This window comes from Anarhichas minor, unplaced genomic scaffold (assembly GCF_050575085.1).
Source record: "Anarhichas minor isolate MPS153535 unplaced genomic scaffold, ASM5057508v1 ptg000058l, whole genome shotgun sequence".
Classification (NCBI taxonomy): Eukaryota; Metazoa; Chordata; class Actinopteri; order Perciformes; family Anarhichadidae; genus Anarhichas; species Anarhichas minor.
In genome coordinates this window covers 11752988-11776654 of record NW_027466504.1, presented here as the reverse complement: position 1 = coordinate 11776654, position 23667 = coordinate 11752988, and the positions used below count along the sequence as shown (strand labels likewise).

General features: G+C 42.7%; 1 protein-coding gene across 2 annotated transcripts in view; it reads right to left on the bottom strand.

Moving 5' to 3' along the window:
* The window catches only part of dst (dystonin), a 97067-nt gene that overhangs the window by 6266 nt on the left and 67134 nt on the right, over positions 1-23667 (bottom strand). Inside the window, exons 61-98 of one of the 2 annotated variants that reach the window (XM_076076549.1) lie at positions 17579-17740; positions 17203-17373; positions 16774-16940; positions 15851-16010; positions 15290-15616; positions 15051-15135; positions 14542-14783; positions 14219-14425; positions 13991-14110; positions 13777-13884; positions 13468-13686; positions 13183-13386; positions 12271-12502; positions 11765-11991; positions 11551-11673; positions 11342-11443; positions 10599-10700; positions 10109-10282; positions 9756-9911; positions 9364-9561; positions 8585-8713; positions 7899-8069; positions 6640-6795; positions 6034-6240; positions 5729-5848; positions 4883-5052; positions 4611-4770; positions 4058-4252; positions 3846-3974; positions 3454-3597; positions 3069-3257; positions 2832-2961; positions 2481-2644; positions 2215-2377; positions 1977-2131; positions 1810-1884; positions 1594-1611; positions 657-773 (exon numbers count right to left, since the gene is read on the bottom strand). In XM_076076549.1, the coding sequence (XP_075932664.1) occupies positions 657-773; positions 1594-1611; positions 1810-1884; positions 1977-2131; positions 2215-2377; positions 2481-2644; positions 2832-2961; positions 3069-3257; positions 3454-3597; positions 3846-3974; positions 4058-4252; positions 4611-4770; positions 4883-5052; positions 5729-5848; positions 6034-6240; positions 6640-6795; positions 7899-8069; positions 8585-8713; positions 9364-9561; positions 9756-9911; positions 10109-10282; positions 10599-10700; positions 11342-11443; positions 11551-11673; positions 11765-11991; positions 12271-12502; positions 13183-13386; positions 13468-13686; positions 13777-13884; positions 13991-14110; positions 14219-14425; positions 14542-14783; positions 15051-15135; positions 15290-15616; positions 15851-16010; positions 16774-16940; positions 17203-17373; positions 17579-17740 (6078 nt within the window). The remainder of the gene's footprint in view (positions 1-656; positions 774-1593; positions 1612-1809; positions 1885-1976; positions 2132-2214; positions 2378-2480; positions 2645-2831; positions 2962-3068; positions 3258-3453; positions 3598-3845; positions 3975-4057; positions 4253-4610; positions 4771-4882; positions 5053-5728; positions 5849-6033; positions 6241-6639; positions 6796-7898; positions 8070-8584; positions 8714-9363; positions 9562-9755; positions 9912-10108; positions 10283-10598; positions 10701-11341; positions 11444-11550; positions 11674-11764; positions 11992-12270; positions 12503-13182; positions 13387-13467; positions 13687-13776; positions 13885-13990; positions 14111-14218; positions 14426-14541; positions 14784-15050; positions 15136-15289; positions 15617-15850; positions 16011-16773; positions 16941-17202; positions 17374-17578; positions 17741-23667) is intronic. The other variant, XM_076076548.1, reaches the window with a different exon arrangement.

The window sequence follows — 23667 nt, the reverse complement described above, 5'->3', positions numbered from 1 at the left end:
CCTGTGAAAAAAGCATTAACTGAAGGCACATTATTTTACCACCAGAAGGCACTAGAGTATAACAATTAGCCTTCATCATACCAACCACAGATACCAAACATAAGAACAATAAGCATGTTATGGATGTGAATGGTTCAAGGTTCATGAGGTGATGGACAGAAGTCAGCCAGTTGGATATGACCATGAGGATTAGCATGAAGACATAATTCACACAGGACAATCACAGCCGCATGCTTTCTGTCAAAAAAACAAACAATTCCACATCATGAATCAAGCGGACAAGCAGCAATCTCCTGCAATCCAGCACTTTGTTGCACTGTCTAACGACAACGACTCAAATGCTCAGGATGCATTGACACTGATGCAGATCCAATGCAGCTAGCTCCAATGACACACCGAGTAACAACATGAGGGATGGTTCAAATCATTCCCGTCTAATTCACCACAGTGTGACACGCAGACATGAGCAAACAATGATGAGCCTTCCGCTAAGTGCCTATTATCTTATGATGTCTCTTCAACTGGTAAAACAAAATCTTGTATGATTATTATAATGATTGAATGCCACTGGTGATTTAAGTGATCAAATACATTAAATGTGATGATGATCTGGAGGAAAAAGAGGCACAAGAAACATCTTAAGAATAACCATTTACCAGAATACAGCTTTCCAAAACGGCAACGTGTAGGTGGGGGGTAAGATTTTGACTTTCTCTGTTTGCTATTGTCTCATCGCCGATTAAGGAGTCATGTAAGCAGTGAACCAGACCAAACTGTCAAAAGAATTATTTCAATTCATTGTTGTGTGACACATCAATACAAACTAGTTCATACAACACTAATGCCCCTATCCCCTCTTACTAGCAACTCCCATTATTCATCTTAATCCAAACAAGCTACAGGAAGCATGTGGCATTTGAACACATTTCAGTAATGGATTTTAAACTGCAACATGCAATTTGTAGAGACATGTTAACTCATTAGGTCAAAAAAGCAAAAAGCAAAGTATTCATTAAAATCACCAACTATGAAAGTAAATGAATAAAACAGTGTCAGAAACACAAAAGTATGTCAGCCAATGTTGAGATAAATCATTCCCATGAAAAGCCAAAGGCAAGCACACAGAAAGCATTATTTTTCACGCTGCCCAGCAGATGAATGTATGCCCATGGACTAATAAAACATATGGGCTGAAATGGTTTTGACTTGTAATATTGTATTTTCTGAAACTCAAAAGCAGATGTATACTAGACTATGTTTCACCTGGATTGTCTTATTTTATAACAAAACAAAAACATCAGAATAATCTAAATGCAAGAATTACATAAAACTTAAACACATTTAATTCTTCTTCCATGACTGACTTTAAATAACAATTTATATTAGACTGAAAACACATCTTAGGCCAGAGGTTTCTTATGGATTAAATCCGACGGCCATAGATCGTTATTTCTACTTCTGAGTTTCAGTCTGTAAACATCAGCCAGGAATCTAGGCAGAGAGTGTTAATTGAAAAGCAAACATGGTAAATGAAAAAGGCTCGATAAGGCACAGAAGAGAGGGGTAAAAACAGAAGAGGCCTTTCATATGTACCTGGTTTCCAAGGTAGAACTGGTGATGTGAGGAACAATAGAAAATATGGAACGGTTAGATTTTTTACCATATATTGTCTTTTATTGACACTTTTTGCAGCACTTACCTTTCCGTAATATTGAGCTGCTAGTATTTAAAACATTTCACAATCATGGCATGGCTTGTATTTGTTGAAACAATTGCTCTTCATGAAATGTGTGATTCAAGTCCGCTTACCCGGTATTTGTTGGCACCAATTTGCTCCACTTGGAATCGTTTTGTACATTTGCATTTTGCCACTTGTCTCGTAACCTACAAACAGAGAAGATTTCATTGAAACACAATTCCCTAAATGTGTCTCTAGATTTAAATTTAGAAATTCTGGGCATGAGAGTTCATATCACCTCATCTTCAATCTTGTCCGCATCTGTTAGCGGTTTGTAAGCATCCTTGTTGGGATGGAGAGCTGCCACAAACTCATAGTAGTCAATGTAGCCGTCACCGTCTCTGTCAAATATGTCGGCCACAGCGCTCATCTCCAGGCGACTGGTGGGGAATTCTATTGAAGAGCCATTGAAGTGGTACAAAATGAGCATTTTGCTGGCTGTGGTACATGCTGTTTGTATGTTGAATGACACTTACTGGAGGAGAGGATGCCCTCTATGAACTCCTGCCGGGTCACCTTGCCATCTTGATCTTTGTCAATGCGGCGGAAAAAGTCCATGACACGAGACTTTTTATGGTTCATCCAGCGCATGTAGCGCTTCCGCCACACATCAAAGTCAAAGTTGGCAAATTCCTTCAACTGCACAGAAACATAGAGGGTCATATGAGCACAGATCTGCAGAAAAAGAGTGCTTGTAGTCATACTGAGAGCAGGCGTGTGTAAAACCTGAGTGCTTGATTACCTCCTCGAGTCTGTCCAAGGCATCATTGAGCTTCCTCCGTCTGTCCAAAGCCAGCAGCCACACGTGCTGCCACTTGGTGACTAGCAGGTTAACCCGCGGGTTCTTGGTTTCAATGGGAGGTTGTGTTGCTGACGCATACATCGTCTGTGTGGGAGAACGTTTTCCTGCAGGTGAAAGACAAAAACCAGTGAGTGTACTCTCACCATGTAATCAGGAGGACTAGATTAGCAATGACATCATTCCAGGTGCTACAATGAACAAAATGAGGATGTCGCGTCACCCTGCAGTGACTTAACACCGGGCCAGATGGCTCAGGTCACGCTCTGTGAGGGGTATTAATGGGATACATACTTCCAGTTCTTCCTTTGTCGAGCACAGGGATGTGAGAGTGGATTGGGGGCTCCACAGCAGCCTTCCTTTTGTGTGTCTTGGTGATTTTGTCAACATCTGGTTGCTTCCTGGTCATTTCCTCCATGAATGCCTGCAGGGAAAAAGCAACAATGCTTCCAATGTGATTCATGTACACTTACTGCCAACTTCTATAAACATAAATTCATAAAATCAAACGATTTAAATAATTGTTTTTACCTGGTGTTCTGCTATGAGGCCTTTGACCTCTTCGAGCTCCTGCGGCAGCTGCTCTTTGTCCTTATCGTTGAGGTTGGTCTCAGCCCACTGCAGCCAGGTCAGCAGATTCTCCAGCAGGTCCTGAGTGGCCAACAGCTCAGTGAGGGCTGTGGCCAGTCGCTGCTGGTGCTGCCTGGCCCAAGCCTGCACCTGTAACAGTAACATTACACACGTTACTCATACTACACAGAGACTAAGCTATTGATGTTGTGTGATGATGCACACACATGCCACCACAAAACGTGAATTTAGGGATGTGTGCTTAAAATCGTATCCAAATTGTGTAATTGTGCTCTGTCATAGCTATACGTAGGTATGAAAGGCATGCATGCAGCTGTGAACTGACCTCTTCAAGCCGGGCTTTAATGATGGTGTTCCAGTGTTTGATGGTTGTGATAGAGTCTGGATGGCAGATGACCAGAATAGCCTCTCCCATACTGGTTGCTTTATTTAGAGCCGCTCGCTTTTCCTCCAGTTTCTTCATGAACTCCTTCAGGGTAGCAAATGGGAACGAGATTAGATTTTCAACTGGATTTTCTTCAGCAAAGATAAAATAAAACGAAAGATGAGTTGGCATCTCCTTGCAGACATGCTAATAACTGTTAACTCAAGTAAAAGACAAAAAAAGATGCCAGCATGTTACATTTCATTATTTAAACAGACAAAACTGTCTAAATGTGAAATATATACTTCACATTTTACTTAAGATAAAACATTATAAATATTTGCAATGCTTGCCTTGTGTTGTTCGATAAGCGTCTGCAGAGCCTCCTCATCGTCAGGCAGGCTGCCATGGAACCGCAGACTCTGCTCTGCCTCAGCCAGCCACTCCAGCAGGATATGAACCGTGGAGTGAAACTCCTCAGCCTGCAGCCAGAGGAAACAGATCAGTCAGGCTCCTAGAGTCAGTTTACCTTCTATCTGATGACTGTATGGGGCTGACACAGTACCTGACACAGGGCCTGCTCCAGCCGGGCCTGTTTGGACACCGAGAGGTTGCACACTGTCTCCCAGCGAGTGCTCAGCTCCTGCATCTGGGCTTTGACCCACGACGAGTCATCGTGACTGCTCTCGATCAGCTCCTTGGCTGAGCGTTTGAGGGCCTGAACGCTTACTGTCCTCTTTCCCAACTCCTTCTGGAAAACCTGCAGCGACACAAACAACATACTCACTAGTTTAAGATTTGTGTAACAGCATTTTTACATCTTTGCTGGACTGTAAACTTCAGAACAGGGACTCTCAATGGAAAAGTACCACAATGCTAGCCCTTTCTGTTGCTTGGATTTATAGCCCAACCCTAGTGTGGTTCAAGAGTCCTTTGTTACTATTGTGATGAGCAACAATTAGTGATGAAAAGAAAAGGGTGGTGTTAATACAGCAGTGAAACGTTCATGCTTTTGAAATTGGCTTTTGATGCCGCCACTAAGGACATTTTTTAACCAGTGTTCAACGAGCAGTTCAACAAAGCTTTGTGTCATGCTGTGATGTGGTCTGGTTTCCTACCTTGTGGTTGTCTATCAGGTTGAGAACCAGATCTATGTCTCCGTGTACGGGCTGGTCGTCAGCCAGCTGAGGTTCCACTCTGTACAGCCAGTCAATGAGAGCCTGGAGAGCGTCTGTAAACTGGCCGGAGAACAACAGGGCCTCCTCAAGCTTGTTTTGTCTGCAGGAGAACACAAATCATTGACAGTGAATGGAGAATCTCACCGCATACAGTGTGATTAGTAGTTGACGGGGTAGAATACACTGACAAACGGGCAAAGATGTATCCTTACCTTTCAACTGACTTGCCGCAAACAGTGTCCCATTTGTCCCTCAGTTCACTCAGCATGTCGTCCAGCTTCTGGTTATCATCCCGAAGGGAGGTCTTGTCTTTCAGGGCCCGTCCTGTTCGAGTGGTGGTGTCATACACTGAGTGTTTGCTGCCCACAGCTTTTTGGAACTCCTGTGTGTGAGAAACACTGTCATCAAAAAGCTCCAACCTCCACACAATAAAGAAGTTACGCTTCATTAAGATAATGAACGAGCACACAATAGTCGCATTTAGTAGACTGTTTTAAGTCTGTATCTTTAGACGCACAGGGCTACAGTGAGATGTTTTTTCCTGCTACTGTTGGCATGTCAGATAGTATCCTAATCCATGTGTCTGTGTTTTGTGATTAAGAAGACCGTTTTCTGTGAGAGAACAAAAAAGGGGTCAAATCTCAAGAGCCACTGCTCCACAGAGATTAAAAGTATCCAAACACAGTGGCTCCTAATACATTTGGTCCATTCAGGGATTATGATAGGATTAGCACAGTACCCGCACATAACGCTGCAGAAACAACAAGATGGGACTGTGTAGTCTGTAACGCAAGCAAATGCACGACTAATGTATTCTGTTGAGACTGTAATTCCCATCAATACCTTTTGCTGTTGGATTCGTCTGCTTCCAACGCTCATACATCACACATTGAACATGGCAATTAAACAGCTGTCTCAATATTCTGACTTAAATAAAAAAGGTTTTGGATGCAGATGTTGTTTCTGTTAAATGAATGAAACACTGCTCTCAAAGGCCCCTGGTCATTTTAACGATCATTCTTTCCGCAGTGAAATGCGATAAGACGATGCTCAGTCACCTTGTGCTGCGCCAGCTGCGTCTTGATTTTGTCTGGATCGTTGGCAATTTCCACTTCTGAGTCCAGAGCCTTCTCAGAGTCGTCCAACCACTCCATCAGTTTATTCCACGTTTCATGGAACTAACGAAGGATAAAGAAACAAACAAAGCATTTTAAAAATATATATATTTATGGCTGAGTCCTAATACTAATGAAGTGGCTATAATAAACTGCAGACAGAAGACGAAACAGGCTTAATATACTATTTCCAGAGCTTTCCAATGATAATAAAATGTCCTCACAGCAGTGAAACAAAGCCTTCAAACCTGTTTGGCCCTCTTCCTGGCGTCATCCAGCAAACGACCTCGCTCAACAGACCGCTGCACCAGCTTCTCCCAGCGGCCTTGCACGCTGAGCAGCAGGTTCTTGATCAGGACCACATCCTGTTTCTGGCTGAAGTACTTCAAATGTGTTCCTGTCTTGTCCAGTTCAATGATCTGCTCCCTGTGGGAGTTCACCTCTGTCACAAACATCTGCACAGTGCAGAGAGGAGAGAGGCATTTTGGGTCAGGTGTTATAACATCAAAAGGGAGTACAGGCTTTTTAATTGACAGCAGAGGTAATGTAATTCATGTGACTGATGTGCTTGATGAGCTTCGTTCTGAATGACCAAACAGATGGAGTCATTAAGTCAATGTTGGCTGGATTGCAAAGCCGAATGGTGAATTAGTAAACAAAAACTGCTATTTTGTGTTATGACACTGGCATCATTTATACTTTTTCACAGCAGATGGATTAAAGCATGTAGCTGCACCGACACGCTTCTACTTAGCAACAACAGTAACAGCAATCAACCACAAACATAAAAAAAAAGTTTTATGTCATCATTGACTTCAGAGGCTGCGTCACCCTCCTCTCCATACAAACATTACCTTATGCTCATCTATCTGAAACATGATGGTGTCCAGTATGAGGGAGGCCGGGGAAACCATGTTCAGCGTCTGCTCGGCTTGGGTCAGCCAGTTGATGAAGTCCTGAAGAGAGTTGTGGAAATCCGTGGCCAGCGTCAACGCTTCTTCCAGTTTCACCTGTAGACACAACACATCATCAGGAGAGATGGAAATAATCCTGTGGTCTTTTGTCTCTAAGCAGAGCTCCGTTATAACCTGTATCCTGCTGCTGAAAACAAAACGGTGCGGTTGCCACAACACTAGATGAAGAGGAGGGGGGAAACAATTACATTTCACATTCATGCCGAACATGACCTCTATTTAAAGAGAGGAAGTTAACGTCTCTGGAGAGGCTGATGGTGGAGCAGAAAGGGAATGATGAGCTTTTAATTGAATGAGAGAAACATCCACAGTGACTCGATCGCTGGAAAACATCCACTGGCACAGGCTCATCACATGGCTGTAAATGCTGTGTTAACGATGTTAAAAACCTGATGAGAGTCATGGGTAATAATGCGTCTCTCTCATACTGTGGGTCATGTTGAGTCTTGCTAAATATGGAATTCAAATTCAATAGACAGTACTTATTCTATTATTTGATTACACTTTACTCTGCTTGAGTAATGTGTTTTGGCCCACTAGACAAGAGAAGTGTCACATTTGCTGAAGAGAGTTTGGCCAGCAGCTGCAAGATTTACCCGACTTTGAATTCCTGGGAACGGGACCAAAGTAAATAGGAAACAAAAGCAAAATATTTCAGCAAACTCTCAAGCAGGCAGAGTGAGGAGCTCCATATCTGGAGTGAGACTGGTAATGGGACAAGAGATTTATCTTTTTATTTATTGTAGCAACAAAAGTGAGAAAATGTTGTCGCAAAGGAATAACACATAAATAAGATGTCAAAAAGAGCAACATGATGAGTCTTTATCTTGGCTGAAATGTTAGCTTAGTTATATTATTTATCTTATGCACTTGTCAAGTGTTCACTGTGGCAACATATGAGACAAGACCACAGTTGTTCTCCAGTAAGTCGCCTGCTGTGATCTACAGTGTAACCACATCCTGTGTGTCTGTCATGACACCATTCATTACCGGCACCGGGATTAGAGGCTTAGCAATACAGAGTCATGGCTCAAGTGTATGTCAGCGGTCGCTACTTGGCACCTAAAGCTGAGGTTGTGAGTCATTGAGCTCAAAGCAGCGTAGCTCAACCGTCCCAACCACAACTCTTTACTCCATACCTTTCTCTCAGCGGACTTCCCCTGCACAGCTTCCCACTTGTCCTGCAGGTTGGCGAGGTCCTGCTCCGTGTTGCTGTCTGGACCCTCGGGTGTTACGGCGAGCAGCTGTTGACCCTTGTTCATCAGCTCCTGATACAGCTCCTCCTTCACCTCGAAGGCAGAACACAACTCCTGCAAGACAACGAGAGACACGAGGGCATGCTTTCGTCAAACACACCGAAGTACCGCTCTGCATTTGTTTTGGAAAGCTATGTGAACGTCTGCAGTGTCTGAAGTGTATGTGATGAATCTGTCACTGCACTTTATTTTTTATGTTTGTCCAAATCTAGTCCAAACATGGTGAGAGAATAAGACTCTCAGAGGCTTGTTCCCACCAGCAAACCCCTTTGTTTTTGGCTCCATATAATGTCACTACTGATGCTTCGTCAGGGAGAGATTGTTGTGAAAGTGATCCTCCATTAAAGAAAAGGAAAACACAGAAGGGACTCATTCCTAAATTCATTATAGTCAGACATGGCTGAATCAATTTGACACACTTTTTGTGATCTTCTGTATGGGAAATGCAAGTAGTGTATTTTGCAATGTCATTTAATTTTCACACTTCAGATAAAACACAGAAAAGACATAGTCGTCTCATTTACAAGCCTGCCATCTGTATGCGGCCTTTCATATTGTTAAACACATACCAGATGGGCGTTAAGCTGCTCCCGGGCCGTGTCTGGTAAGCCTCCCACAGCCTTTGATGCCAACAGCTGACGTTCTGTGTCTTTCAGCCATTGCTGCATATCTTCTATCTCACCATGGAAACCTTGTGCCTACAACACAATACAACCTGAGTCAGGACAAAAGGTGTCACACACACACACACTCATTGTTAGCAGCCTATGGCTCAGAGAGGAAGATGTCTGAGTTATTAATTCCTTGGATTCATTCGGCTACCAAAAAGTGGCTATTCAGCAGTATAAATTAATAAACCTGGAATGTAATGAAATGAAGCCTTTGATCAAAAATTTTAAAAATTAGAAAGCGTCGCTTTTATTTGAAATTAACTGTTAAGTTAACTGTTGTAAGTTAGCAAAAGAAACCTTCTTTGATTGGATTTTTTTGGGCACTTTTTTCTGATAAATACTCCTGTCTACCAAAACCCTGTCAACCTGCGACAGATTATGTGTTCTTGAAGATTCTTTTTAAACATTTCTTGAACCAAAATCTAAATCCAGGACATATTTCTGTTTCTCATATCCCCCCTCATATCAAAGCACCTCGCTAAAGGTCAAAGTTATAAATAGAAAGATAAAGAGGGGAGGGGGGCAGAAAAAAGAATCCCTCCTCCAAAAAGGAATTATGACTGACGACCTTACTTGCTCCCCTGGGAGAACAGAATCAATCACAAATGAATAAACACAAACAATGATTAATAAGTCTTAATACGACTATTAAGTCGTGGTGAAAATCCTTTTCATACTTGAAGCAGAGCGCTCTGTAGTTGTTGCTTCCTCTGTCCCGACTTCTCCAGGATGGCTTTCCACCGCTGGTTCAGGCTCTCCAGTTTGATCTGCAGACTAGAAGCTTCCTCTCCAGCGGTGGACTCCACCAGATCATTACCGGCCTTATTGACGGACTCGACTGTTGCCTTGTGAGCCAACACATCATTCTGGAGAACCTGTAGAGATAAAGCAGCCACGAATAGAGAGATGTTGGGTGGATGGATTTGAAGGGGTAAAAGTTCATGTTGGGGCAGCATGATAGATCTACTGCTTCCTTTCTTTTCTAAAGCTAATCCCATGGTCATACAACGGCACCTTTGGCTTCTGAAACGTGTGCATGGAGAAAAACCAAAATAACTTGTTGTCGTACATGATGCTTGGCGAGCTCTATCTCGACAGCTTTGGGGTCTCCTCCCGCCTTCCTCTGGTCATTGAGCAGCTCCTCTGTGTGGCTCATCCAGGCCAGCAGCTCGTCCAGTGCGTGCTGGAACTGGCCCAGTGCCAGAAGGCCTCCCTCCAGTTTGTGCTAGATTAATGACAGATTAAACCATTAGATATTGCAGCGCGTGAAAGCACGTGACATGCATACAATACAACATATTCCACAGCCTTTGATCCATTGGTGAGTCTGTTTTACTGCCCATTGAGAGCTATTACACACTGTATTTAAACAGCATATTGCCACATTGAACAGTGTAAATGACTCTGTTTTCCCTCTCTGACCTGTCGGCTGATGATCTTCTCATCCAGATTCTCCCAGAGCATCTTGAGCTCAGACATTGGCTCCTGGATGGCGCTGCGGTCGGCCTCGTCCGTCACCTTCTTCAGCAGGAGGCCTGCCTGGTGGTTCAGCCGCTCCATCTCGATCTGCAGCTGGTACGCCTCTCCTTTGAACTCCTGAAACACACGGCACATAAAGTGGTACAACCCATTCAGTCAACAGACGTACAAAGCTTTGAGGACAATACACTTGACCCTACTGGCTGTGTCTTTTCAGGACAAGATTTGTCTTATTGTACATCAAAGACAGTATGAAGCTATTTTTTTCCGGAGCGTTTGTACCAAATGAGGCACTGAACATAAACACAGCTGTTGTATGAGAGCGCCTCTGTAACAGTGAATACTGCAGGAAAGAACAAGGACATTGATAAGACACAGTGAAGTACAAGAATATCCTGCTGTTACATATTTAAACACAAATACAAGACTTTACCTTGAGTTCTGAGATCTGCTGCTTGACAGTTTCCAGGTCTGTGCCTACGGGTGACATTGAATCCAGTTTTCCCTCAAGAATATCCACCCAGTCAAACATACCCTGCGTACAAGGTAGGACACCATTGTTACTGGGAGAAAACAAAGCTTAGAGAACAGGGAGTCAAGTTTCTAGTGTCATGTTATGCACAAAATCTTACAGTTGGTCTGTAGTCAATCTATATGGTTGACAAATTAGGTAAACAAACATATTAAAATTCAAAAACAAGCCCTAAACCTAAATACTATCATGTTAAAAGGAGTATAATTATTTTAAGTATGTCCAAATTAAAGCAGCCATGAAGAGGACTCGTCCTTTCCCACCATGAAAAGATCTTAGAAGAACTTTATTCACACAAGTCAAACTTTGAGCCAAATACAGTAAAGCACTGGGGTTGGTGTTTATTGTTTCAAAATTAATAGGTCTCCCATAAAATGTTGTATCACTTAAATCCAGTGCAATAAAAAAGCACAGCAATCTGTGGTTTCACTAAAAACTGGCAGGCTCCCTGTGTGTGTTTAACTTTCAAATGCATGTATGTATATGTCTCCATGGACAATTATATTCTATAATTAGTCATACAATAAAGACAAATAAGAGTAATGAAAAGGTCTGTATGAGTAACATTAGGATTTAGAGTAAACTTCATTCAGGATTATTTCAGATTATTCTCTTCAAATACAATGAAGCAGTGATCAAAGTACCTGCAGGCCATCCTGAAACTGCACAGCAGCCTGCATGGCTTCTTCCAGCCTCTCTACTCTTTCCTTCCAAGCCTTATTGAGATTTTCCCACGCTGAGTTCACCTGGAAAAATGACACAAAGTAAGTCACCACAAGCCATATGCAGGCAAAGAAAACAGCACGGCCACAGCAAGTGAAGACGAAAAAAGTATTTGAATGTTATCTGTTACCTCGTCAAGACTTTTCTTGATGACGGGTTTATCAGGTTCTCCGCAGGCCGTCATAAGCTCTGCACCCTGGTTTTGGACCACTTCAAGCTCTTCCTGCAGCCCATCAATCTCCTCCTTAAATCCCTGTAGAAACAAAAAAGCAGTTGTTAAAACAAAGAAGCGCTCCAACACTATTAATTACCTGTTGGTTGATTCAGTAATTTCCTTGACCTACCTCGACAAACTCCTGCTGCTGTTTGACGACTGACGGATCGACTCCGGGCTCCTCCAGCTCTCTCAGCAGGTCCTGGCTGTCTTTGATGGTGACGATGAGAGCGCAGTGGTCGCACCAGAATTTGTCTGCCATGTCCATCACATCCAGCAGCTTCGCCTCCCGCTCCTCCATTAAGGCCTGGATGTCGCTCCAGAGGAACACCATCTGGTCCAGTTTGTCTTGTACAACTTGTGGGAGAAAGAAAGGAATATACAATAAATCAATTAAAAACCTAAATGTGGAATACAAAACTCAAATTAAAATCTAAAGCCAAGGATTCTAATGTTGTGATAGGGGGAGAATTAAATGTTTGGACAGTGATTGTTTCAGTATACCTTTTAATGTGCTATTTGTCTTATTGGCTCTTATTAATCATCCCAAAGCCCTTTTAAGGTATAACCCTTCTGACTAGACTGAATTAAATAACAAAATGAAGGGAATAAAACAACTAAGATGATATGATATACCTTTGGCAGATATGTCCTTGTCTGCTCCTTCAGATCGTGCGATCATCTCCTCGCCTCGCTGCCTCAGTGTCTCATAGGAGGGCTGCAGCTTCTCCAAATCCACAGAGACGGCTTTATTTTCAGTAATCTGCTCCCTGATCTTCTCCACCTCCACTGAGATGGACGGAGGCTGCCGCAGGCGTTCAGCGATCCGTTCCAGGGATTCCAGCATCGGGTCAATTTTATCGTGGAACTGGTGGAGAATGAAGAGAGGAAACACCTCAGTTTATAAATAGACTTCATTATGTAATATGGGCAGCTGGAAAAATGTTTGGCTCTCCTGTTACAGAAATACACTGTATTCATAACATGAACAATGTTAGTAATGAATGAATGGGATTAATCAAAAACAAAAAATTATAATTTGTTGTAGTCGTTTTACAAAATGATCATGAGTCACACATTTTTAGATGGTAAAACATGGTCATCATTTTTATCATCATCGTTTTTAAATACAAACAATTATACGCACAAAAACCTATAATCCAAAATGATTGAAGAGCTATAAGAGATGCAGGCTCGGTGAACATTTTGAAACACCAGCTGAAAACCTATTAATTTGTCGTTTTTTTCGACTAATTCTCAATCAGTTTGTATTATTCTTGATTCTCCATTTGTTATTTAACTTATATATTTTAGCATCTACTGTCTTTTTATTGTCTACTTGCCTTGTTTAAATGCATTGCATTTTTCTTTTTTGTAAAGAACTTTGAGTTACATCTCCTAAATAAAAAGGGCTCTATAAATAAATTACTTATTATTATTATGTAAAAGGTACTATATTACAGATACCATGTTATAGTATATATACGTATATATATATATATATATATATATATACACACAAACATACAGATAGAAACTGCTCCTCACCTGGGTGGATTTGGAGATGGAATCATCCAGAGTAGCAGCTCTCTGCTTGACATCAGCCTTGAGTTTGGTGTAAAGTTGGTCCGTAGCTGTGTACTTCTCTCTGATGGGCACTCCCTCCACTGGGCTGAGTTCAAGGAGCTGAGGCCCCGTCTTATTCATCTTGTCGATGTGGGGCTTGTGCTCTGCAATCAGCTCTCGCATTTGCTGGAGAGGATGTCACTTTTATTAACCTTGTCATTGCTTAAATAAAAGTGTTGTGCTGAACATCTTCTGTCGGCTTCTTACCCTGAGTTCCTCTTGCTGCTGCCTGAGTGTTTCGTACTCGATGGAGGGCGGCGGCAGCCGGCTGAAGGCGCTCAAGGTTTCCTGAAGCCACGGCCACATCTCCTCATAGGTCTCCCAGAACTGACTGGCCATAGACTGGGCTCGCTCCAGCTGCAGACAGCGCTCCGAGTTCAGCTGACTGACCATGCCGTACTTCCCCAAGAGAGTCTGGGTCCTGGCCTGATTGAAAACCAACAAAACCCTTAAATGTCTGTGCATATTCTTAATGACTAATTCCCCATTTCAAAATTGGAAATAAATTGTTTTTACCTTCAAGATTTCTTTCTCGTCTGGGTTTTTGCTGTTCATGATGGCCTTTCCTGTTTTCACAATACCATCCACAGCATCTTTGTGCCTCATGATGTCCATGGAGAAGATCTAGAAAACCGGTAGAGTGAGTTTGGCTCTGTTTACTGTACTTAGTTTACATAGAGGCCTGTGTCTATCTGCACACGCACAGAAACACACAGTATGATAGGCTAACCTTCTGTGCTTGGAGCTGGGCTGTGGTTTGGTCCTGCTCCAGCCTGATCTCGCCCATCGACAGCAACTTCCTCTCAGCTTCAGTCAGCCAGGAGAGTTCAGTGTCTGCAGCCTGCTCAAACTGGAAACAGACAGATAGTTTTAATTAAAAATGGACATTATAGTAAAAGAGGAACAATTGAAGGAAGAATAAAAAATAAAAAGCTGTTCATCGGAGTCTCTGGATTACCTGCTGTGACTTGAGTATGTCAGAGTTGATCTGTTCGACCTGCTGGGTGACGGTGTCGCACACGGCTCTGTATCGCTCATTATCCTCAGTCACTAGCCTGTCCAGGCTCTCACGAGTGTGCCAGGGAATCAGATCCAGGAGAGAGCTGCTCAACTCATTCAGCTTGTCCATCGTAGGTTTTTGGTCTTTGCTCTCCTTCAACACGGCCTGGACAAGAATACATGAAACACATAAAACACCAACGTTAGCATCATTATTGAGATGTATTTCCTGCTCAAGATTACATTTGGTATTTATTTATTTCTCGAACCTGAAACTCTTACCTTCTGCCTGCTTTGTGCATGAATGAGCTGCTCGCCTGCTGGCTCCTGATCAGCAAAAGCGCTGACCTCAGCCTCTACTTTTTCGAGCCAGGAGCTCAGGTCCTCATGGGTATGCTGCAGCTTAGTAGAGAGACCCGAAACCCGCTCCAATGTCTTCAAAACGCTGTCACTCGTAGAGTTGATCTCAGCGTACTTTGTTTTAATTCCATCCAGTTTTCCTTGAATAACAACCACCTCATCACCTATAAATAAAGATTGAATCATTATGTATTCATTCCAGGAGTTGTGTACTTCTGCTTTAGTATAGGGAGGTACATTATGCTGCTAGCTTACAGAGTCATGGAAGCAGCATCCTGCACAAATTCTGTCTCTGATGTGAGTCTTTGTCAACTATTGAACTGCTGCCTATATATGGCGAGAAGCCTTTTGATGTGTATTACAGACACGGAACTGTTTGCTGACATTCAACATTATCAACTGTGACAGGAAAGTCATAAAGTCAGACATGCCTGTTGTTTGCTTCAAAAGCTCCATCCCATTAGATATGGCTTGATCCACATTCTTCTTCCTCAACACAATATCACTTTGTAGCGCCTAAAAGGAAAACACAACCGTAAAGTCAATGAGAGTGAAAAGCAACTTTCCACAGTAAACAAGGCACGACGCACAAATCAGTCAAGTCAAGTGGAACATGATTGATGCAACTTAAATGAAAGGACAACATCATGGCCTGAGGAGGAGTGTATACCCATTGTTCTGCCAGCTGCTTTTCAAGAACCTCTATTTTGTAGTCCTCCACGGACACTTGGCTCAGCCTCGAGTGCACCTCGTTGAGCCAGTTCATGAGGGCCACTTCGTCCTCTCCAAACACCTGGGCGTTTGCGAGAGCCTGCTGCAGCATCTCTGCTTTCCTCCTGCATCGCTCCTGGAGCTCTATGTAACTGGCCTGGATGGAGTCCAGTTTGGACTGAACAGACTCCTTTTCGTCCACTGAGCTCACAGTCTTGAGCATCTGACCCAGACTGACGGCCTGTAACAGGTCTTTACTGTGATTCATAATCTCCTCCTCTAACGCCTGACCACAGGGGATGGGGAAACAAACCAAGGAAATGTGACACAAACAGAAAACACACACATAAAACAAAAATATGAAACTGAAATTTAATGAAAAAACGGAATGGGAAATAATGAAAAGCACAAACTTATAGTGACGAGCAAAATGAATGAAACTGAATTCAGCTGGACAAAACTGATTGGGTCATAAAAACATCCCAAACATATGGCAATGATGTAAAAAGATGGATATTACCTTATGCTGAGAAATCTGATCTTCCAGTTTAGACGTCTCAGTGCCGATGGGTTCGGAGTTGGCTAAGTGTTTCTCTGTAGCGGCGAGCCACTCGCTCAGGGGCTCTAGCGTCTCGTGGAACTGCTGAGTGACCACTAAGATGATCTCTAGTTGCTTGTGCCTGATGCAGATAGTAACAGCAGTGGATTAGGAGCAAAGCACAGTAATGGACAGAGTGACAGGCCAGTTCATTTCAAGTTTACTTGTATTATTGGGAAATGTTGAATATACCATCTCTATATGAATTAATCTTCAGTTGGACTAAAGTGTGAGTGAATTTGGGAGTTTTTCATTCATAACAAGTTTTAAATATTCCCTGATTGAACAAAATTACCTAATTTGCAAACTTTTCATGACCAACACTTAAAGAATAGTTTGATAGTTTATTTGCTTTCTTGTTAAGATAAGACGATATTACTCTTACATCTGTACAGTGCACAGAGCCGGTTAGCTTAGCTTAGCACAAAGACAGGAAACCGAGAGGAACAGCTAGCCTGGCTCTGTCCAAAGGTAACAAAGTGCCAGGCTAGCTGTTTCCCCCCCGTTTCCAGGCTTTGTGCTAAGCTAGGCTAACCAGCTGCTGGCTAACTTCATATTTACAGTACAAACATTAGAGCGATATTGTCTCATCTAATTCTTGGCAAGAAAGTGAATTAGTGCATTTCCTAAAATGTGTAACTATTCCTTTAAGCTCCAGTAGGAGGAAAGTACAGGTGAATTTAGGAGTTTGACATATTTTACAAGCTTTGAATATTCCCAGATCCAATTCCGGGTCAATACACTTTAAATCGTAGGAGATATTTTAATAGCAACATTTGATTCTGAGTCACACAAAGGCATTGCGTTTAGAAGGACGTTTAATATTACAGGTGTTTTATACAGACCTGTTTTCAGCTTTCTTGAGCAGAGTGTCCCACCTCTGCCCCAGGCATTCAATCTCTTTTGCAACCTTCTCTTTATCCACAGACTCTGCTAGTTCCGCCACCCTCTCTCCCTCTTTTTTTATCAGCTCCACTGTTGGCTTTCTGTCATCCAGCAGTCTCTGTAAGAGCTGTCAAAGGCAAACAAAGGAGGAGAGTTATTTTGCGCCTCTGACCGTGAGCTTTGCTTGATGGTGAAAAACATTAAATCTAACAGGCACAAATTAAGTGTCCATTAAACAAAAAGCTTTGTGTGCCACACTTGTGTTTAACAATGAATGTCAATTAAATAAGACGAAGCACAAAGTCATGATGTTGTCGATTTCCAGTGTTTAGGTGGAAAGATTGAAATAGACCTATTAGTGTGTGTTTATGTGTTTGGCACCGACTTACTTTCTGCTCTTGTATCTGTGCCTTGACAACTTTGAATTCTGCAGATGGAGGTTTTTGATTGGCCACAAGCTCCTCTGTGTCCGTCAACCAGCTGAGCAGTGACTCCAGAGCATCCTGGAACCTCCCACAATGCAACAGGGCTTCATGCAGCTGGGCTGAACGCTCAGCAATCTGCAGACCACACGGTAAATACAGATGTCACCTTTTAAAGCCAACTTTAAACTGCGCCCATAACTCATCAAAGGATAAAGCAATAACAAATAGTATGACCAAATGACTCATTACACTGACAATATCTCTTTGTCATTTCAATTATAAAGGCCACTATTCAAAAGCAAATATCAACCAGTTAGACCGGTAGTATAAAACAAACAACCTTCTTATTGAGGGTATTCCACTTTGTGTTGACTTCCTCCAGGTCATCCTCGAGCTTCTTGGTGCTGGTGCCTTTGGCAGCGTTTTGGATCAGGCTCTGGCCGAGGGAGCTGATGTCTTGAAGGCGCGTCTTCAAAGGATCAATGTCCTCTTTCTGAAAAGCCTAAAAGACAAATGGAGCAAATCAGAATAAATATTTTTTAAATGCTGAAACTACAATGTCATCAGTCTTTTTTGGAGGATCGTGAAATCGACTGGATTACTGTTCCAGTGTGAAGACCAGAGATTTCATGACATATTAGTTTAATATAATTTTTCAGAACTTTATTATTTCTGAACAATCCCCCTTTAACATTGAATTCCTTTGCAATATTGCTCTCTATCGTGACCGTCCTCTAAAAATCACTCTGTGTTGCTGAGCTTTATACAAACCCGTGACAGCAAAAACTAATTAAATTGGATGATTTAGATTTAGATTTTATGAAAAAAAAAAAAGTATGCCAGGAAGTTATTCCGAATTCTGAGACATGATTGCAAAGACATCACCTCTGGTCTGGTGTAAAAATCAAGCTGGTATAAACAACTCCCTAACCAGTGAGCAGCTTCTAGAAAAGCAGAGTTAACAATTAAATCACATAGACAGACTTCAAGGCTGAGCTAGTGAGCAAAACCTACTGATCAGATATAAGAAAAAACTCTTCTAGAGAGGCGTATGATCTTGTGAAACATGTGCTGGACCAGCTAATGAACAAAACTAGCAAGTGAAGAAAGAGGGGGGTTTATTTGGGCACCTGTGGGGAGTAATAACCCATAGGGTTCATTTCAGGACATGCAGCGATGGCATTCAGTAAGGCCTCTATCTCCTGCTCTCCTGCGTGCTGGAACGTCTGTAAACTTTTAGGCAGACAGGCCTCCACTGATTGCAGAAACTCCTCCAGATCCTCCATGTTGTACTTGGACGCTCCTTGTTGCACAGTACATGGTTCTGTTTGCTGGCGGCGCTCTATGGGTAGAGTTACAGAGTTTCCGTATGTCTCAGGCTGTGTCACCACCACACTGACCAATTCACAGTCGTCCTGAGATGACACATCCTCCAACAGCTCAGCGGTGGACAGCTCATCATAGTCTGTCAACGTCCTGGAACGCCATCCAGAGCTGTCGTTCAGAGCCCTGGAGGCTGACCCTGAGGATAACTTCCCTGTGGAGCATTTGTATTCCCCATTGCTGAGGGTATCCTTTTCATGTAGATCCACCACACCAGATTCTGTTTGTCGCAGCCCCCGGACCAAGCTGCTGCTGTGGTAAAGAGACCGATTGTCCCTCGCAGGTGAGAAAGGGAACTCCTCCTGCCCTGAGCTGAGCGACCGCCCAGTTCTCAGGTCCCCGGACATATGCATGGCCTCTGAAGACGAGAGGCTCCTTGTACCGGGGCCTCCTTTTTTGTGGGATCTATGTGCATGCCGCTCCCTCTCCACGGTAGGGCTGTACAGACCCGAGTCCTCTTCAGATGTCAATGAGCTGGTCATACTCTGCCCTCTCTTGCCATTGATCAACCCCGGCCTCTCAACACTCCCGGAGCACAAGGTCCCACTGCGGCTCGCATACTCGCCCAAATTAGTTGGGGCAAAAGTACGCCATGAACGTCGATGATGTGGATGATCCTTCTTCTCTCCTCCCTGAAGACGCGACTTAGGCAGCACTGTATCAGTCGCCCTGCTTATGTGCCCATTGAGCCTAAGTCCATCAAAGACAACACGTTCGTCCAGCATGGCAGGTTTGCGGGTTCGGAGCTCAAATGAACTGGAAGCAGGGAGAGCTCCATTTCCACACAGGTTGCTGAGGTCTAACGTGCGGTGAGTGTAAGGTAGGGTGCCTGTGAAGTGCCGGGAAGAAAGGCTGCCTTTAGAGCCCGAGTCTATCTGCTCGTTGAGCCGGACGGTGTCATAAATGGACCTCTGGGGAACATAGCAGTCATCAATGTTCAGGTCCTCCTCCTCCCCCTTCCCCACACAGGAAGGGTTTTGTCTGAGGCAATCTGGTCTGCTCAGCGGTTTGCCCATGCTAAAACAATTGTCACGACTCACTACAAGGAAAAGATTAAGGATGTAGTGAAATCCTTTGAGGTATATGTTGCTTTAGTGCACGAGGAGTAATTTAAAAAAGAAGCACAATGTGACCAATTTACACGAGAAACAAACGTGTGCAAAATCATTTTTTCTCCTTTTTTTAAATGAGAAGTTCTGAAATAAATACTAAATGTTTCCACTTGTTTTTAAAAATAAAATATACAATTGCTCATGGAGATTTTCTTTTAAAAATGATGAACACAATTATGTTGATCTGGGTCTTTAAAAAATAAAAGGCTTTAGAAATACAAAAATGTCAAACAATATAAAATCCTAAATCCTAAACAAATGCTCGGACTGTATAGCAGCGTCATAATCCGTATTAGGAATGAAAATCCAGTCTTTCAATACGGTCACCTATCCAAGGAATATTCCACTAGGCTCTTCTCCCGGCATTGACTAAACGTAATCACTATTCCTCTGGTCCAAAGTGCTTCTTTTTCCCTGATATCATTGCAGCATCCATGCGAGCTTAAGGAAATTCTTCAGTGCAAAGTGAAAATATCCACAGGCAAGGCTCTACCAAAAACTGTTGGCGGTTCCGAGGAGATCTGGTACTCCTGGATAAACAAAAAAGCCTGCCCTTTCTCTCTCATCGCTCCCTCGCAATGACAGACACCCTCCTGGCAGAGCATTTCATGCCCCGCCCCCGCTCATTATTCAGACAACATCTGCCACAACTCCATTTGTGCAGAGAGCCGCTCCGGCACATGTTGATTGGTGGACACATGACCCTTCCCCCCTCCCCTTTCTAATTCTCCCTTATGTCAGCATGGCCCATATGACTTCACTTCTAAGCCATCTTCTGCATCCTGACACAATCACTCACTTTTCCTTTTTTTCATTCAGTGACTGAGGGAATGGGGAGGGGAAGCGATACGCACCAGCTTTTCAACTTCACACAAAAAAAAACCCTAGACCAGCATGCAGCAGCAGCTCCCACTCTGATGTCATCACACTATGCTGAAATAGATACACGTTTTTCCTTTTTTCTCCCTCTTTGCCCTCTGTTTTCTTCTTGTGGACGGTTGCTGTGGACCCTGCAGATATTCTTAATTACTGTGGAATGCTGAGGGAGGCACAGGTCCCAGGTAATTTAACACCGACGGGTCTGCCAAGTGCATGAAGGCGCTTTTTATGTTTCGTGACCAGGGTAGGAGAAGAAAGTGTAGAATAGGGGAGATAATGAAGGGAATTTATTTTTGTTTCCTGGATTGTCTACGCCACAGTAGCTCGGTCAGAAGCTGAACAATCCCAACTTCTTTGTCCAGATCTGCACGCATGGGAGGAGACGGAAAGAGGATGCTGGCAGAGATAATAAAAGCAGTTAAGATCTGGTGTGATTTTTAAAAAGGATGTTCAGCCACTGAATCGTGCATACTTTTTAAAATATTAAGGCTTTTGTATGTATGAATACAAATAACACTTTTACAAATCTTTTTCCTGGCTGCTGCAGGTCCCTTTATCACCACTGTCCCATATATCTTCTTTACAGAAAGTATAGAATACTGTCAAGTTGACACAACTTGTTGCTGTGAATATTTGCTGAAAAAATATTTTGATTAATAAATTATCATAGATGTATTTTCTGACAATCAACTGGATAACATGAGTTAAGATAATTCAGTTGTTATCCAGCAAACCAAGCAGGCTGATTATTGCATTTACTGTAAAAGAGGAAAAGTCAATTTATCAACTCAGGAAGCAAAGATCTGAAACAATATGCAACAGCTAATTAATGGGTTTGCACGTCATTGTCACAAATGTGTTGTGGGAGAATTGCCTTCAAACTCGTCTCCTGGCCTTTAGGTTCGGTTTAGGACTGTTTTAACACTTAAGATGAAGGTCTGCATTGGAAACAAAGACTAGAAACCTTAGATGAATAGAAAACTCAACATAATCGCCTTACAGCTGAACAATGTGTACTCTACCTGGAGAGCAACTGTCCCACAGAAGTTTCATGTTTCACTTTAAGAGGAGTTTGTCATCGCTCTGGCAGTGAGTCAGCGAGATTGCGTGCTCACAATGACACTTTAACTTCAATAAAGCGGGTTAGCTACAGTATGATTCAGATGGTCGAAACTCCATCCCAAATTTGTAAGAGACACTGATGTAATGTCTGAACAGGGGGAAAAAGACACCCACACCAACCCCCAGTGCTGTTGAGTCACTAGAGCTGCCCTTTAATGTACACATAAAGATACACCAGGACTCCCTCAGCTGAACTCCTGCACATCTCATGTGAAAAACAAGAGTAAACACATGAAGTCAGGCATGTCTCTTTCAAAACTTGACCTAAAATGGTAACAGCGCATGAAAGAGGCAAATCCAAGCGCTGTCTTTCTCTGTTTATTTCTTTCTCTCAACAGCTGCCAAAAAAACCCACTTACCTACAGAAACAAGAGCCTGATCCACTGAACATAAAACAGAATATGACACAATCATCTAATGCTTTCATGCTGCAACTAAATAAAGAAAGAGCTCAGGTTCCGATATTGCTTTTGGCAGTTCTCCTCCTGATGCTAAGCATTGGTACAAATGAGTACAAAGGGGGTTTTCCACCAGCAGCTGAGGCTGTATATGCCCTCTCAACCCAGACTGATGACAGGACAAAGAGGGGGTAAAAACATGCACCATGACAACGCTACTCAGCAACAATTTGAATCAATCACTTCTTTAATAGTTTCCCTGCGAGGCCTTTAAACCAAACTCTCCCCCCCCCCCCACACACACACCCACACACCCACCACCCGAGTGATATTTTAATCCATGTGTCTCAACTGGAGGTTTGTATGTTGCATTCCTGCGTGAGTGCAGCACCCCCGTAATTACAAAAAAAAAAAATCCCTTGACCTATATCTTAGGACAGATCTGTGTCATTTGCCTACACTCGGCTGCTTACATTGTTTTATTGTAATACTATCTAATGCTATAAATGAAGAAGTGTTTCATAATGACACCTCTAAATATAGGTTAATCCTCTTTTGGAAAACTCCACAGGAATTTATAGGCTTTTAAAATATATCTGTCTGTAAATCTTGCTAATGGCTACCCCTAGTTTTATCCCTCACTGAAACCAACAAAGACCTCCACGATTTAATAGACAACATGGAGAGTTATAGGAATTGAAAACAGACCATAAGGACATCTAGGAATATGTGTGGTATGTTTTTAGTACGGCATATGTGATTATTACATTTTGTTGTCCAAACATCCATAATACAATATAATCTCTAGCATTTGGGGACATAATGCTCATTAGCATTTGGGCTGCTTTGAACCAGCTCTAAAATCTACTACTGGTGTGTGTCATCATATTACTACAAGCCTTAAAAGACACTCAGCCCAGCAGTAAATACGGGTTTCAGCACATTTTAATGGTAACTAGCCATCACTTTACTAATTGGTGTCTATGTCAAGATGGTCAAATAAACACCAGGCTACTCTAAGCTTAGAGCCTGAGATAATGTCAGGCAGTGAAGATTCAAACGTAAAAGAACAACAGTGTCAATGTTAAGAGATCAGGATGCAGGCCCAGCTTCATTACTGGGACCACTGAATCAAGTGACGCCCTGCTGGCGACCACCTGGCTGCCATGGTCCAGCCCTCCTGCACCATCATTGCATATGGGCCACAGCTCTTTTGTTAACACCAGATGCCATTAATGAACCAGCATTCCCCAGAGGATTGTATGTAGCAAGTGCTCAGTGAAGAGCCTGCTGGTAATCTGCCCTAGTGCAAGGTTTTTGGGATAGACAGCATCTAAAATATTACATTTTGAATGTGAAACCCAGGAGAGAATACAGCATTTAGTCAAGATCATTTGCGAGTAACTGCCTCTTTGAATAGAGCCAAGAGGACATTTGTCACACTGGTCACAATCTTTCTTATTTAAAAAATAAATAAAACGTATGCATGTTGCATATTGCTATTAAATTTATGCAAAAAAGTCAAAAACAAGAGT